The sequence below is a fragment of the Halichoerus grypus genome, chromosome 15 (assembly GCF_964656455.1).
Source record: "Halichoerus grypus chromosome 15, mHalGry1.hap1.1, whole genome shotgun sequence".
NCBI classification, from domain to species: Eukaryota; Metazoa; Chordata; class Mammalia; order Carnivora; family Phocidae; genus Halichoerus; species Halichoerus grypus.
This window is the reverse complement of record NC_135726.1, coordinates 1010636-1027147: the sequence shown is the minus strand read 5'-3', so window position 1 is coordinate 1027147 and position 16512 is coordinate 1010636. Positions and strand designations below refer to the sequence as shown.

General features: G+C 65.6%; 1 protein-coding gene across 11 annotated transcripts in view; it reads right to left on the bottom strand.

Annotated features, from left to right (window-relative positions):
• PIEZO1 (piezo type mechanosensitive ion channel component 1 (Er blood group)) overlaps positions 1 to 16512 on the bottom strand; it is a 69652-nt gene that overhangs the window by 24457 nt on the left and 28683 nt on the right. For all 11 annotated transcript variants that reach the window (XM_078062697.1, XM_078062696.1, XM_078062701.1 and 8 more), the window contains one exon: positions 3212 to 3307. In XM_078062697.1, the coding sequence (XP_077918823.1) occupies positions 3212 to 3307 (96 nt within the window). The remainder of the gene's footprint in view (positions 1 to 3211; positions 3308 to 16512) is intronic.

Genomic DNA, 16512 nt, shown 5'->3' with positions numbered 1-16512 from the left:
GACGCGGGAGAGGTGGCGGGGGGTCGGAATCTGTGCCCGAGCAGCAGGGGCAGGAGGCCAGCCGGACCCGGCCTGCTGACCCCACTACGACACTGGGTGCCGTCCCACACTGCCCACCTGAGCTTCGGTGCGGTCTCGGGGAGGCTGGCTGGCCCCCTGGAGAGCCACTCGGGAGCAGCGGGACAGCAGGGAGGGAGGCCAGAGGGCAGGGGTGTGGGGGTCAGGCAGGTGAGGGGCTCTGCATCCGCCCAGGAGGGACGGGCTCTCACTACACTGCTGGAAACGTCCCTGTGGAGTGGGAGGTCTGATGGGGGTGCCGGCTGCCCGCTCCCCACTTGTGGGCGCCATGGCGGGAGGTGCACAGAAACCACTCCTCCAGCAGGAGCAGGGATGGGGCTCAGGGGAGCAGGGGAGCAGGAAGTGGGGATGGCAGGCTGTGGACCCCAGGAGCAGAGGAAGTGGGGCATCCTCCCGGGGTGCGTCAGTACGGAGGATCTGACCCGGAGCAGAAATCCTGGGTTGGAACCCCCCAAAACTGCCCTACGGTGCCCTCCGCGGGGACCCCTGTTCCCAGCCACAGCTCACGGACCGCCATCCTTCCTACGCTGCCCCCTCCGCGTCCGCCCACCCGGCGAACGCCGCCCCCACAGGCCTTGCTCTGGCCAGCTGTCTGCAGACCTCACCCCGATAGGAGGCTGGCTCCTGGGGGCGCATGGGGGCCTCAGCGGGAAGTGCTCTGAGACGCTGGGAAGGGGGGCCCGCAGTCGCAGCAAGCCGGCTCGGGGGGCGGGGGAGACCCACACCCCAGCCTCCAACACACACCAGGACCCTCACGGGGCCCACCTGCTGACAGAGCAGACCAGACGGCCCCCCCGCCGGGCCCCCAGGGAGCGCCGCAGCAAGCAGCCCCTGGGGGGCCAGGAAGCCTGGGTGGGGTTCTAAGGCAGGGACGGGGTCTTGAGGCCCTAAGTGTTAAGGGGACGGCCGGCACTGACCCCTGCTTGCAGCTTCTGCTGCAGCCCTGCCCCCACCGAGCGCTCGCTCCGGGCACAGGGGCAGAGGACAGAGCTGGAGCCACCCCGAGGTGACCAAAGCCTCCTTGGGCACAGGCAGCTGCATTCCCAGCGGACGCCCCCGTGGGGACGGGGCCAGGGGTCAGCACCCGTCAGACCTCCCACCAGATGCCGGCGCCGAGGCCCGGCCTCCACACATCCTACACTCGAGGCCAGGCTCCCGGGCACGGGCAGGCCTCTCATTCTCCCCTCTCCCACCCGGAAAAACCAGGCAGCCTCCCTGTTCCTGAAGGGCCTCTGAGGGTGGACAGACAGAGGTCAGGCAGGGAAGTCTTCCTAGGGCTCCCTAACTCCTCCCCACCCGGCCCCTCCCGCTGTGGCTAGGGCCCACCTCCCCCTGCCCACGGGGGCTGGGAACGGAGCGCACCGAGGGAGGGGAAGGGAGAGGGTAGGCCTGCCGCCTGAGCTGGGAATCCTGGAAAGCTGCGGCGAGCTGGCCTGGGTGAGGGGCTGGCCTGGGGCCCAGCGGCTCTCAGCCCTGCCCCTGTGCTGCCCCCCCAGAGCCTTCACGGCCCTGTGCTCCCAGATTCCACCTGCAAGACGAGCACCCCAGCGAGGAGGGAGCCTGATGGGGGCCAGAGCCAGAGGGACGAGGGTCACCGCGGGGCCCTGAGCGTGGACATGGCCGGGGGGCCAGAGCCAGAGGGACGAGGGTCACCGCGGGGCCCTGACCGTGGACATGACCGGGGGGGCCAGAGCCAGAGGGACGAGGGTCACTGCGGGGCCCTGACCGTGGACATGGCCGGGGGGCCAGAGCCAGAGGGACGAGGGTCACCGTGGGGCCCTGAGCGTGGACATGACTGGGGGGCCAGAGCCAGAGGGACGAGGGGACAGTTGACTGGCCGTTGCCAGCCAGGATGGTGGAGGGAGGGGCCGTGGGTGCCTGGAGAAGCCCGGAAGGACGAGGAAACGGATGCTCCCCCGGAGCCTCCAGAAGCTGTGAGCCTGGCCCAGGAGGCCTGGCCGGTCTTCCGACCTCCAGCCCGAGCGCAGGAGGGGATGTTGCAGGAGCGACGGGAGGCCCCGACGCCCCCAAGGCCCCGAGCAGCCGACTTCTCCTGAAGGCCGTGTCTACGGGCCTGTGTCCCTCAGCGGGGCCTCAGCTGTCCTGACCAACCTCGTCCTCGGCCCTGCTGGGCTCCTTTCTCACTCACCTCTGCCAGGCACTGCGGACAGCCGGCTTCTCTCAGGGACCCCTGTTTAAGCCTGGGTACCTCTCTTCCCCCTCCAACACCGAGGGGGCCTTCCCACCTATGGAGGGCAGAGCAACCTTTGGGGACAAGCATTACCCTCCCCAAAAAGCTGGGGGGAAATGGACCCTGAAGCACATAGCGAGCAGGTGGCAGGAGCCCAGGGTGAAGGGTCCTTTCAGCAAGTCTGGACCCCACCCGACCCCGTATCACCTGGCCGCGGGTCTGCACCTGTTCACAGGGCGCATGCCTGCACCACGGGGCACAGAGCAGGGCACGGCCCTGTCCCCTCCTGCCCGGGACTCCTGAGACGGCCTCCCTGCTCCCAGCCCCTCTTGGATGGCTCCATGCCACGGGCCCACATTCAGACCCTCCTGGGGGTGCAGCCCCCACGGGCTTCCCCACATCTGTTCGTCTGGCCACACAGGAGACTCAGAGAGCACCCGCCCACCAGGAGCTCAGGACCCAGACGGACACGCGGCGTGCCCAGCGACCCGAACGACAAGGTGCTTGCAGATAAATTGAAACCCCACGGAGCTCAAGCAAACACGGAAGGAGCCTGACTTTAGGGTGTGGGGGTCGGGGGGCGGCGATGTGGCGGCCGAAATAAGGGGTTGGCCAGAGCCTCGCCAGGCAGAGGGGTGGGGAACGGGAGAGGGAGCCCGCAGGGAGACGGGCCGCCCCACGGTGCCCGGGAAGCCCCAGGGACAAGGGGGAGCCATCCGATGACCCCCCACTACCTTCAGCAAGCCCCTATAACACACAGTCAGAAACGAGACGCTGAAACTAGCCCAGGGTCAGCAAGGGAAACATGAAACTTGAGGCCACTCGTCCTTCACCCCGGCCACTAAACTGCCCAGGGCTTCTGCGGAGTGCACACACGCCCCACGTGCTGGGCCGGTCCACGTGGACAAAGAGCTCCGAGGCCCCGAGTGCCCAAGCCCTTACCTGGGATGCCGTGCCGACAGGGACCCGGGAACCAGGGCAGCAGCAGCAGGAACAGCAGGTAGACCAGAGAGAGGGCGTTGAAGCGGGACAGGCAGGCTGCAGGCGAGGAGAGGGCAGTTAGCATGGCCACACGGGGGGGCCGGGGGCGCCTTGTGCCCCGGACATCACCCCCAATCACCCCAACATCGCCCCCAGCATCACCCCCGGACATCAGCCCCAGACATCAAGCCCCCAGGATCTCCCCGCGATCGCCCCCAACATCGCCCCCAGCATCACCCCAGGACATCAGCCCCAGACATCAAGCCCCCAGCATCTCCCCACGATCGCCCCCAACATCGCCCCCAGCATCACCCCCGGACATCAGCCCCAGACATCAAGCCCCCAGCATCTCCCCGCGATCGCCCCCAACACTGCCCCCAGCATCACCCCGGGACATCAAGCCCCCAGCATCTCCCCCCAATCGCCCCCAACATCGCTCCCAGCATCACCCCTGGACATCAGCCCCAGACATCAAGCCCCCAGCATCTTCCCCCGATCACTCCCAACACTGCCCCCAGCATCACCCCCGGACATCACCCCCAGACATCAAGCCCCCAGCATCTCCCCCCGATCGCCCCCAACATCACCCCCAGCATCACCCCCGGACATCAGCCCCAGACATCAAGCCCCCAGCATCTCCCCCGATCGCCCCCAACATCACCGCCCAGCATCACCCCCGGACATCAGCCCGGGACATCAAGCCCCCAGCATCTCCCCCCGATCGCCCCCAGCATCACCCCCAGACATCAGCCCCAGACATCAAGCCCCCAGCATCTCCCCCGATCGCCCCCAACACTGCCCCCAGCATCACCCCCGGACATCAGCCCCAGACATCAAGCCCCCAGCATCTCCCCCGATCGCCCCCAACACTGCCCCCAGCATCACCCCCGGACATCAGCCCCAGACATCAAGCCCCCAGCATCTCCCCCGATCGCCCCCAACATCACCCCCAGACATCAGCCCCAGACATCAAGCCCCCAGCATCTCCCCCGATCGCCCCCAACACTGCCCCCAGCATCACCCCCGGACATCAGCCCCAGACATCAAGCCCCCAGCATCTCCCCCGATCGCCCCCAACACTGCCCCCAGCATCACCCCCGGACATCAGCCCCAGACATCAAGCCCCCAGCATCTCCCCACGATCGCCCCCAGCATCACCCCCAGACATCAGCCCCAGACATCAAGCCCCCAGCATCTCCCCCGATCGCCCCCAACACTGCCCCCAGCATCACCCCCGGACATCAGCCCGGGACATCAAGCCCCCAGCATCTCCCCCCGATCGCCCCCAGCATCACCCCCCAGCATCACCCCCGGACATCAGCCCCAGACATCAAGCCCCCAGCATATTCCCCCGATCGCCCCCAACACTGCCCCCAGCATCACCCCCGGACATCAGCCCGGGACATCAAGCCCCCAGCATCTCCCCCCGATCGCCCCCAGCATCACCCCCCAGCATCACCCCCGGACATCAGCCCCAGACATCAAGCCCCCAGCATATTCCCCCGATCGCCCCCAACACTGCCCCCAGCATCACCCCCGGACATCAGCCCGGGACATCAAGCCCCCAGCATCACCCTCTGATCGCCCCCGGACATCAAGCCTCCAACATTGCCCCCTACATCGCCCCCCAGCATCACCCCGACATAAAGCCCCCAACACTGCCCCCCCAGCATCACCCCCCAGACGTCACCCATGGACATCAGGCCCCCAACATTGCCCCCCAGCCCACTGGACACTCCCACTGCCAAGCATCACCCTAACCCCCTGCCCTTGGCATTGCCCCAGATACTGCCCCCCAAGTATCATCGCGGCCATCACCCCCAGTCGTCTCCTGCCCGGATGCCGCCTCCCCACAGGCGGGAGCAACTCCGCTAACATGTGACCTGTCACCTGTCACTCAGGATTCACACGCTGTCATACTGCGTCCAGACAAGCACAAGTCACCTGTCACCCAGAGCACGTCCACGGTCACACTGTGTCCTTCCACGAGTTCTGCTCCCAACATCACGTGCTGCGATTTCTCCACGCACGTGCACGGGCTCATCCTGTCCGCCTGTGTCTCGGGCACATACCGCCACAAGCCCAGCCCCCGTGGGCGGACAGTGACAAGGCGGCTGACTTTCCTAACTGACTTTTCCTCCTTTTTAAAAATTTTATAGTTTCAGGGGTGCCTGGGTGGCTCAGTTGGTGAAACGTCTGACTCTTGGTTTTGGCTCAGGTCAGGATCTCAGGGTGGTGAGATCGAGCCCCGCATCGGGCTCTGCGCTCGGCGTGGAGTCTGCTTGGGACTCTCTCTCTCTCCCTCCCTCCACCCCTCCCGCTTGTGCTGTCTCTCCCTAAAAGAAAGAAAGAAACCTTTACAAAATAAAACAAATAACATAAAATCTTAGAGCTCCAGTTAACACACAACACAGCTGACCGCACGAGTGAGCCGCACGCCGGCCACCCCGGCAGCCCGTCGGCTGTACCCTGTCCCTGAGCGGAGCCGTGGGGCTCGCGGCCACCAGCCTGGCTGACCTGTGAGAGAGGCCCCCGTGCCCACAGCCTGTTCCCGCCTTTTCTCTGAACCCGCTGACACCTTTTCCAGCCGGCACAGCTGGACGCTCCCTTGACCAGGGACAGCAGGAGGCCGGAGGCCTGGGGCTCATCTGGCCGCCGGGCACGGACGGTTGTCAGGGGGTGGCAGGGGAGGTGGCCCGATGTGGGTCTCAGCAGGGAACCAGGGGCCCTCTCAGCCTTTCCTGGGGCTGCCCGAGAGGGGGCTGGACCGCGGGCCCAGCAGCACGAGGGCACCGCTGGAGTGGCCCCCTGCTCCTCAGTCACCTCCAGGGACAAGGGGGCCCAGGCCGACCCCAGCCCTGGCCGCCCAGGAGGGCAGAGCAGAGCGCTAAGGGACGGGTGCCTACCGCGATCCGTCCCCTCCTGGACAACCGGCCTCGCGGTCAGCCGTCTGTGACTAAGCAGAGGGACCCCGCTCTCCTTTCCACTGAGAGGACAGGACGAAAGTGGCCCTGCTCCCTGCGCCTCAGACCCCCCGGCGTGAGCCGCGACCCGCCAACGCCTCGGACGTGCAGGGGGCCGCCGCGTGGACCGCCCGAGCCCAAGCCAGCCGACCTGAACTCGCGGGGCCAGGCGGGGGGTGCTAACAACAAGCCGGGGGCTGGGCTGCCTCCTCTGGGCAAAGACCGGCCGGAATACCAGGTCTCCTGGGGAGGACGTGCCAGGGCGTTCCGAGCACGGGGTCCCCCCGTGGGTGCGGCCAGTCTGCTCCGTCCCCATGGCCTCTAGCTCGTGACAGGAACTCTTCCTCCTTCCCGTGCCAGGAGGGAGGTCTGGTTCTCCCGGGCCCTTGCTGTTTAGACAGGCCTTAGCTGGACTCCCTCGGACCCCCACCCCGGAGACCGGGACAAAGAAGGGGCTCCTGCTCTCACAGAACCCGGGCCGCTGAGACCCCGGCGACCCCTGCCAACACCCCACCACACGCCCAGGCTCAGGGTCACCAGCAGGGCCAGGGGGCTGTGCACACCTCTGCCCGTCTGTCCCCCGTCCTTGCCTTGTCCCGGGGCCCGAGGCGCTCACCCAGACCAGGAGCTGGGGTGTGGCAGAGAGACTGAGAGGAGCGGACAGCAGGAAGAGCCGCCGCGAGGGAGGCAGACCCCTGACCTCGCAGCCCGCGTGGGCACCTTGCCCCAGGTCTCAGTTTCCGCATCTGTACAATGGGGTTCACACAACCTGCCCGAAAGGTCGTCCGGAGGGTTAGACTGGATCTCGGACAAGAGGCAGAGCCCAGTGCTGGGGCACAGGGCTCCAGTCCCTTCCCACCAAGCCCTGACTGAGCCCCTCCTGTCATCCCCACAACGAGGAAACCCCGACGAGCCCAGGTTGGCTCCAGGTCACCCTGCAGCGCTCCCACCCCCGGGAGCCGCCCCCGACGTGAGGGCGCCTCCTCCTTCCATTACACGTACTGGCGACAGCAACTGGCTCAACCAGAAATAGGAAGTTTTGCAGCAACTGTGCATTTTCCTTTAAAAAAAAATCCATCTGATCTGGCCCAAGAGGCAACCGGGAAATGCATTTATGGCAAAGGCTTCTAAAGCTCGTCTTCGCCTTCCAGCGCCACACTTTCCAGCCCCCCGTTCTGCTTCTCCACCCGCCACAACGCCTGGCCCATCCCCAGAGAGGGCGGCATCCCCCCCCACGTACCAGCCAGGTGACGACCGTCCTCCCGATGGCCCAGCTAGCCAGCCAGCCATGCATCTGTCCGTCCAGCTGTCCTTCATCAACCCACCACCCAAGCAACCTTCTCCTGAGGACATACTCGCAGGCCCTGCCCTGAGACCCTCACGCTCTGACCCGCCAGGGCCACCTGACACTCCGGGAGCACCTGCCCGGGGTGGGGGGGGAGGGAAGCACCCGCGAGCAGGGAGGGAGAACCCACGGGCAAGGAGGGAGCACCCGTGGGCAGGGAGGGGGCACCCATGAGCCGGGGGGAGCACGCCGCGTGCCAGGGGGAGCACCTGTGAGCTGAGAGGGAAGCACCCACGAGCAGGGAGGGAGCTCCCGCGTGCCGGGAGGGAGAACCCACAGGCAGGGAGGGAGCACCCGCAAGCCAGGGGGGAGCATGCCGCGTGCCGGGGGGAGCACCTGCGAGCAGGGAGGGAGCACCTGTGGGCCAGGAGGGAGAACCCGCGTGCCAGGGGGAAGCACCCGCAAACTGGGAGGGATCACCCGTGAGCAGGGAGGGAGCACCCATGAGCAGGGAGGGGGAATCCATGTGCCAAGGGGGAAGCACCCACGAGCAGGGAGGGATCACCTGTGGGCCGGGAGGGAGCACCCATAAGCAGGTAGGGAGAACCCGCGAGCCAGGGGGAAGCATCCACGAGCAGGGAGGGAGCACCCGCGAGCCAGGGGGGAGCACACTGCGTGCCGGGGGGAGCACCAGCGAGCAGGGAGCACCCGCGAGCCAGGGGGTGCACACTGCATGCCGGGGGGAGCACCAGCGAGCAGGGAGGGAGCGAGCCGGGAGGGCTTCTGCTGTGCAGGCACCAGGGAGGTTCTCAGAGGCGGAGGCACAGCTTGGAGGGGGGACAGGATGCGCCCTTACATTCCCTGGGCCTGGCTTGTGAGCAGCCCTGAGGCTGGGACGGGGAAGGTGACGGTAGTGCCTCAGTTTAGGAAGACGGAAAGTTTGAGGATGTGTGGTGGGGTCGGTTGAACAATACCGAGAAAGCACATAATGCCACTGAACTGCACACTTAAAAATGGTTAAAATAGGGCACCTGGGTGGCTCAGTAGTTTAAGCGTCTGCCTTCAGCTCAGGTCATGATCCCAGGGTCCTGGGATCGAGCCCCGCGTCAGGCTCCCTGCTCAGCGGGAAGCCTGCTTCTCCCTCTCCCACTCCCTCTGCCCCTCCCTCTGTTTGTGGTCTCTCCCAAATAAATAAAATCTTAAAAAATGGTTAAGATAATCAATTTTATGTTCTGTGTCTTTTTCTTTTCTTTTTTTTTTTTTTTAAAGATTTTATTTATTTATTTGGGAGAGAGAGAATGAGAGAGAGCACATGAGAGGGGGGAGGGTCAGAGGGAGAAGCAGACTCACCGCCGAGCAGGGAGCCTGATGCGGGACTCGATCCCGGGACTCCAGGATCATGACCTGAGCTGAAGGCAGTCGCTTAACCAACTGAGCCACCCAGGCGCCCTGTGTCTTTTTCTTTCTTCTTTTTTTTTTAATTTCATTTTTAAGTGCTCTCTACACCCAAAGTGGGGCCTGAACTCACAACCCCGAGATCAAGAGTCACATGCTTGGGGCGCCTGGCTGACTCAGTGGGAAGAGCACGCGACTCTAGATCTCAGGGTCTTGAGTTCAGGTCCCACATCGGGTGTAGAGATTACTTAAGAATAAATAAATAAAATTAAAATAAAAAAGAGTTGCATGTCCTACCGACTGAGCCAGCCAGGAGCCTCTACATTCTGTGTCTTTTACCAAAATAAACAAATAAACACCCATCTCCTGAGTTCAGGGAGGGATGTCAGAAACTCGAATCCAAGGGGCAGGGGGCTGGCCCGAGCCCCGTCTGCTGTTGGCGGAGCCCGAGGTGTGTGGCCCCCACCCTCTCCGCACCCCAGGCTGAGCAGGACAGACAGAATCTCTCAGAAGCTTATCTGCCCAAAGCAGGAAGTCGGAGATGAAGAGTCGGGGAGAGCAGGGTCAGAGGGCTGCCAGGTGACCCCCAGCCTGCAGCCCGTGAGCCCCTCACGCCTTCCTTCGCTCACGCACCCAACACACAACGACCTGGCCGGCTCCGCAGACGGGGACACAGCAGGAATGGGAGGGACGGGCCGTGTGTGCCGCGGAGGTGGGGTCTCCAGCTCTCCGAGGCACCCCGGGATGTTTGGGGGGCAGCACACCAGCTCGCACGGGGACGGTCTGTGAGCCGGCCTGGCACTGTCCCCAACTCCTCTTCTGCCATCAGCGCAGCCAGGAGGCTGGGCACCAGGCAGGCGGGTGGCGCCCGGACAGCCCTGGACGCCGGCCCGGGGGACGTGAGCGGGGAACCGAGGCCCACTGGCTCGCAGCCCCGGCAGGGCGGCGGCGTGGCCGGGGGAAGGGGCGCGGGTCCCCTGCTATCAGGGACTGGGGACGGGGCCAGGGGGCAGAGGAACCTGGCCGCAAGAGCCCCTGCTCAGGATGCCCGTCTGTCCAGATGCGGAGGGGGAGGGTCTCTGAGGGGCACGGCTTCCGTGCGGTACAGCCAGGACTTGGGTTTGGGGCTCGTGGGACCCGCCATGCAGCCATGGAGGCTGTAGGAGGTGACATTTCCTCTGGCCTTGAAGACCAGCTAAGACTGGGGGAAGGCCGGAGGAGGGGCTGCTCAGCCCCAGGCTAAAGCAGAGAAGGAAGAACTCAGTCGGAGGGGACCGGGGCCCTGCCCGGCAGCTACCACCTCCCACCAGAGCTGCCCCAGCTGGCCCGTGACCTCATGGGGGAAATATGCCTTTTCCTGAGCCAGGAACAATAGGTTGGGGGTGGGGGGAGAGAGCCCTGCTGGGTAGGAAAGGGCTCCCTCCTGCCAGGCCCCCTCACCCAGAGCACATGCTTAACCCTTTACAGACCCTTGCACAGCCCCCAGAGCCCGGAAGGCCCACCCAGCAAGCAGCCCACCAGACCCTTGTCCTGTGGATGACAGAACTGCGGTCTGGACATGGGACACACTGACCCCGGGTCCTGGCCAGTGCCAAGTCAGGAAGGGGAGACAGAGGGCCAGCAAGCGTGTGGGACCCCACGGCCCCAGCCCCCAGGAGACACCAGAGACCCCGCTCAGCACACAGTTCCTGGGACATGTCCCCTGAGGCTGGCCTGTGTGTCAGGTGGGCCCAGACTGTCCCCACCCCATCCCTCCTATGGGAGCCTGAGCTCTGAGCCTCAGTTTCCCCATCTACAAAGCAGGGTGAACAAAGCATGCAGGAAGGGCTATGGGGGTGATGGGCGGGCACTTCACAGGCCGGCAGGGTCCCCAGTGACCGGGGTGGGTGTCTCCAGGCCCACCTGCAGGGAGGCTCCAGGAAACACACGTGGCCGCAGAGCACGATGCCACGTTGCCCGCGGGACGCACAGGCCGGCACCACACACAGAGCAGAGGCGGGACCCCAGCGGCTCACGGGGGCTCCGGCTGACGTGGGGCGGAGGCTCTGACGTCACGCTGCGGCCCCTATCAGCATGAGAAGCTGAAAGGACAGTGTCCCTGGGAGAGGCCAGAGTCTGAAATCGGGTGGTTCTGTCCCCGCTCTGCCTGCTTCCTCAGCTGGTGACGGGGACCCCGAAGGCACAGGGCAGGAGAGGGCGACTGTGGGCTCGGGCCTCGGGCACCACCAACACCACACCCACACCACTGCCCGCCGTCCACGCACAGAAGGATTTCTCTTGTGTTAAACAGAAACAGAAACAGGATTCGTGCCCCTAGGTGTACAAGAAGTTCCAGAAGGGTCTCCCCCAGCCACTGTCACCGTCCACCTGTGCACGAGGGTCCCTGCCTCTGTCTGTAAGGCCCCCTCTCCTGGCAGGAGAACGTTCTCATGTGTCCTGGACTTGTTCACAAGTGAACTGGCCCCACAGATTGAAAACTGGGAGGAACGCAGCACAGGAGGGCTCAGACGCGTGGCCCGGGCTGTCCTTCCACACGGGGCCTGCAGGGCGGGAGTCATCCGAGTCCCCAGGGCAACGGCAGGACTAGACTCGGCCTTTCCTGACCCGGGTGGGGACCTTTCAGGCCTGCCTTCTGCTGCCAGCCGGGCAAAGCCCTGGGGTGGCCAGGTGGGGCCCAGGGACCGGAGGTCAGAGTCCCAGGTGACAGCTGCCAGGGTGGGGTGGGGTCCTGCCCCGAGCCCGCCCATTGTGTCTCCCGGGAGTGTGCTCACTCTGCCTTACTTGGCCTGGAGGAGAAACCCGTAAACACTCCCCTGCTAGCTTCTGCGGGGCGGACGGACAGATGTGGCAGAGGGGGCTGTCCCTTGCCCTCCGCCGGACGGGCCTTCTGCCCCCACAGCACTCGGGCGGCCACACCGGCCATGCTTCCCCAGTGGGACATAAACACTGACCCCAGACCCTGATCCAGAAGGGAGAAAGGGTTGGATCTATCCCACCTTTCTGGAAGAGGAAGACTGGGAGGTTGGCCTGGGCCACGGGAGGGAGCTGCCCAGCCCAGCATCCCCTGCCTTCTGGGGACAAGGACCGCGGTCACAGAAGGCGAGCGCAGCAGCAAGATGGGGCGTGGCGGGGTGGAGCTGGGCTGGCAGGCGGGCAGGAGCAGACGGTAGAGGGTGGCAAGGGGGCCGCGCCCACCACACTGGCAGCCGGAGCAAGGCCCGTGGGCCCTCCGGACACCAGGCGCCTTGCCACGCTCCACTCCCGTGGGCCACCCCTGCTCAGCACCCCGGGAAGCACTTTCCAGCACGCACCCCACAGGACACTGTCCCACCTGCCGCACCCTACCCGGAGAGCCAACCCCGGTGAGGGGCCGGCCCCTCCATCCCCCAAGCAAGTCCAGCACTGGCCACGCGCCAGCCTTGGTGGCTTCCTGCCCACAGCACGCCAGTCCTGGGGGGGGATGCGAGGCTCGGCCGCAGGGAGAGAGAGCACCAGCGACGTGGGAGGAACGGCCCAGAAGCCCTTCACAGTCATAGAGCTCTAGAACTCAGACACTGGTCTGGAGTCAGCAAAGGATGGAGCCAGAGAACCCCGCATGCCCCGTGGGGTGGGGGGCCGGACACAGCGGGGTCCCCGGCAGCCAATGCCAAGGACGCTGTGTTACCTACTTGAAGCCCAGCCGAGAGCCCCGGGCCCCGCGCTGCTGGCTGAGGGTTTAATGAGCACGGGGCCCAGACGCTTGGTTTCATGGCTCACCTGACTTCCCAGGGCCGGGCGCAGCCAGCCAGGCCCCCTCCCCATACCGCCAGCCCCGTGAAGCTACGGTGAGTGCCTAGGCCCAAGGAGGGGACTGGTGGCCACTGTGGGCCACAGACAGAGGAGCCCCACAAGAGGGACAAGGCGCCCATGGACACCCGCCACAGACCTCCCACTCGGTCCTCAGGGGTCCGGGAGCCCCTGACCACTTACAGCCCGGCCACCCTTCCAGCCACACCCGGTCCCAGACGGCTTCTGAGAGGTGAGGAGGGCAGGGGCAGAGGGACGGTGCTGTTCTCTTGTCAGCATGGGTGGGGGCGTGAACCACTGGGGGTCCAGGGATCCGGGGACCCAACGGATGGCATGAGGCCCACACCGCGCAGGACGGGCGCCTTGAAGCAGGGCGGTGGGTGAGGAGCGCAGGCAGGCTGACCTCCGGGGCCATTTGCAGACCTTCCAACCCCTAAGTGTCCTAAGTGGAAGCACCTCCGGGATCCCCCACGGCAGGCGCCGTCCCCTCTGCTGGCCAGGCAGAGGCCAGTGAGCACGAGAGGGCGCTGTGTGTCCGGTGCTCCTGCCCGTGACTTTGCTCAGACAGCCCACGGCTGCGAGCACCCAGCACGGCCGCGAAGCCCGCTCCCAGCCACCAGCACCTCCCTCCGCATTAGACCTGGGCCGCCGCCCCCCAGGGACCGGGACCCGCTGGGCTTCCCGGGGAAGCAACGGGGACCAGGGCCGTCGCGTGTGTCGCGAGCTGTTCCCCGGAAGGGTCCACACCCGGCCGCCCTGCCCACATGGGCAGCCATCAGGGACACTCCGCGCAAAGGACCAGGCCGGGCTCCAGGCTCGGGTGGGGCCCGCATTCCGCGGGGAGGGCCCTCCCAGGCTCTGACCTGCTGCAGCCCCAGGTAAACAAGTGGGGGGCGGAGTGCCCAGGAAGGGAGTTCCTGGACTGGGCCCCACATGGCGCCCCCACCCACGTCTGCGAGGACACGGTTTGGCAACACCCCCCGCCTCGGGCCACCTAGAGCTCGGGGCCCGGCCGAGGAAGGGGCCACAGTGAGCGGGGGAGCTCACACCATGATGTCCCCAAGGCCAGCAACCTGCAAAGGAACCCCTAGCATGTTGGGGGGCTAGAGCCCTCTGGGTCTTGACCTGGGTCAGACCTGTCCAGGCTCTCACCAGATCACGGCTCTCCTGAGTCCCTGCCACGGGGACTTCCCAGGGACAGGCCGACCTCCTTCAACCACAAGGAAAGGGGTTCCCCGCAGAGCTGCACCCGCAGACAGTGATGGGCAGACCAGGTCGGCCAGGGGCCTTATGTGCCCGTGTGGAGACCTGGCCCTCGCGGCTGTTCCCTGGACGACAACTCACGGCCCACAGGTCAGGTCACAGGACAGAGTCAGCTCCAGACTGGCAGACCCCACCCCCCCGCCCCACGCAGGGCCCCGGGCAGTGTCAGCACACAGCCAGAGACGGGGGCGGGCAGCAGCTCAGGCCGGTCCAGGTGACAGCTGGAGCCCCAGGTGAGGATGCAGGTGTGTCCTGTGCCCCATGCTCAGCGGGTGGCAACATCCTCCCGGGGTGAGACACCCCCATCCATGGAAGACAGCAGGTGGAGGTGTGGGGGGGCTGGGCTGGCCGGGGGCCACGGCTCCTCTGTGACCCTCTGCCACGTCGTCTAGAAAGTGGGGGCAGCGGCTGTGGCCCTGCCCTCCCAGGAGATGGACACATATGGCGGGTCAGCTCCGGGGTGGGGCTTCAGGAGAAGAGGGGCGCCTGGGGGGCTCAGTCGGGTACGCGTCTGACTCTTGGTTTAGGCTCAGGTCACGATCTCGGGGTCGTGGGATCGAGCCCCAAGTCAGGCTCCCTGCTCAGCGCAGGGTCTGCTTGTCCCTCTCCCTGCCCCTGCCCCCCACTCGCGCACCCTCTCTCTCAAAAATAAAAATATAAATTAAAATTAAATGAATAAATAAAACTGAAGCAGGTGTCACCCAGGGCTGCTGCTGGCTCTCCGAGAGCGAGCGGGAGGCTGGGGGTCTCAGACAAGCCCTCACGCCCTCGGGCTGACCCGAGAGCGACCCGAGAGCCCAGAGGCCTTGGGAGCGGACGGGATGGCAGCAGCTCTGGGTAAACAAAGACGCTGCAGCAACACCCCCGACCCCGAATTCCAGGCTAATTGACAGGACCTACGTCTCCCTCCAGAGGTGCCCCAACGGTGCCCCACCTACGTCTCCCTCCAGAGGTGCCCCAACGGCACCTGAAGGGATGGTGTCCCGGCGCCGCGCCACACGGGCACTCTCCTGAGCCAGACGCAGGCCTCTCCGCCTGAGCTGTGCACGCCGTCCCCGCACACGCAGGCCACCCAGCCCCTCACACAGGGACGGAACCCCCACCCAGCACTGGGGGGGCGCGCTCCCCCGCCCTCGACAGTGGCCCCACCGGGGCCCCGGGGTGAGCACCAGCAGCAGGGGCAGCGAGTCAGAACGAGGGCCCACACACGGCCCAGCCCGTCGCGCGTGAGGCTCAGGCTGCGCCCAGGGACGTGAAGAGGGGCGCGAGAGCCGGGGCACCGCCTCAGGGTGCACGGTCTCCTGGGGGCAATGGCGGACAACAGGAGCGCACAAAGAAACGGGACGGGAAGGAACCAGTCAGTGGAAACAAGCCCGCGGGAGCCAGCAGGACAGACTCACGGAAGCCCTTCCCTTGGGGACAGATGGGAGCTGGGCACAGAGATCCCGCAGAGGATGGTCCAGTGCAAAGGCCCTGGGGCAGACATGCTCTCAGGAGACCAGGGAAGTCAACGTGCCACCCAGGCTCTGAGTCTCAGCCACAGGAGACTGGGTCCTCCCGGCCCCTCCAGCCAGCCGGCTGTTCTCCTGTCATGTTCTTCACTGTGCCAAAATTGAGCAAAACCCATTGTGTCCAGCCGTGGTCCTTAAAGTGGGATCCCAGGTCAGGCCACCAGCATCACCGGGAATTTGTAGCAGCGTAGATGCTCCAACTCTCCGGGGACGTGCCCTACAGACTCAGAACCCACACTCCAGAAGATTCCCTCGAGACATGAAGGGCGCAACGTGTCCTTTTTCCAACTCAGAAGGAGCAAGCAACACCAATGTTCATTTCAACCTACTGGCCATACCTGTCTTTTGGTTTTTTTGTTTTGCGGTGAAAAGATTTATTTATTTTAGAGAGTGTGCGCCAGCGTGAATGAGGGGAGAGGCAGAGAAGAGAGAAGCAGACTCCCTGCAGAGCGTGGAGCCCCTCGCGGGGCTCCATCCCATGACCCCAAGGTCATGACCTGAGCTGAAAATAGAGCCCCCCAGGCGCTCCCATATCCGTCTTTTGATGCATGCTTCCACCCTGACAGCGTGACCCCGGGACCTCCCCTTCAAGGTCAACGACCTGTTCCCGGACATGGGGGGGGTCCCCTTATCCTTTGGCCTCAGGCTGCCTTCCTGCAAACGCCTGCTCCTCCTAACCCCAGGACCAGGACGGAGACAGCGTCCACTCTGAGGGTCACCACGGCAGCCTGGCTTTGGAGCAGCTTCTGGGCTGCTTAACACCTTCCAGTGGCCCCCCCTCGGGGCCAGGGCTGCCCTTCCAAACCGCGGGGGTCCACCGCAGGCTGACCAGGTGACCACGTCTCCCCAGCTCTAGGCCTAGGGCTCAGGGTTGGGGTGCTGACTCAGAGCCTCGCCCTGTGACTCAGCCAGCCCACAGCACCCCGAGTCACAGCCTGTCCAGTCCAGCTTGTGCAAACGGCTCTCTGGGGGCCCTTCCCGGCAGGACGGAGGAATGCCACCTGGCCACCTCCTGCTGGCAGGCTGGGGCGGGTCACTGGCCAGGTGGGGGAGGGGGAC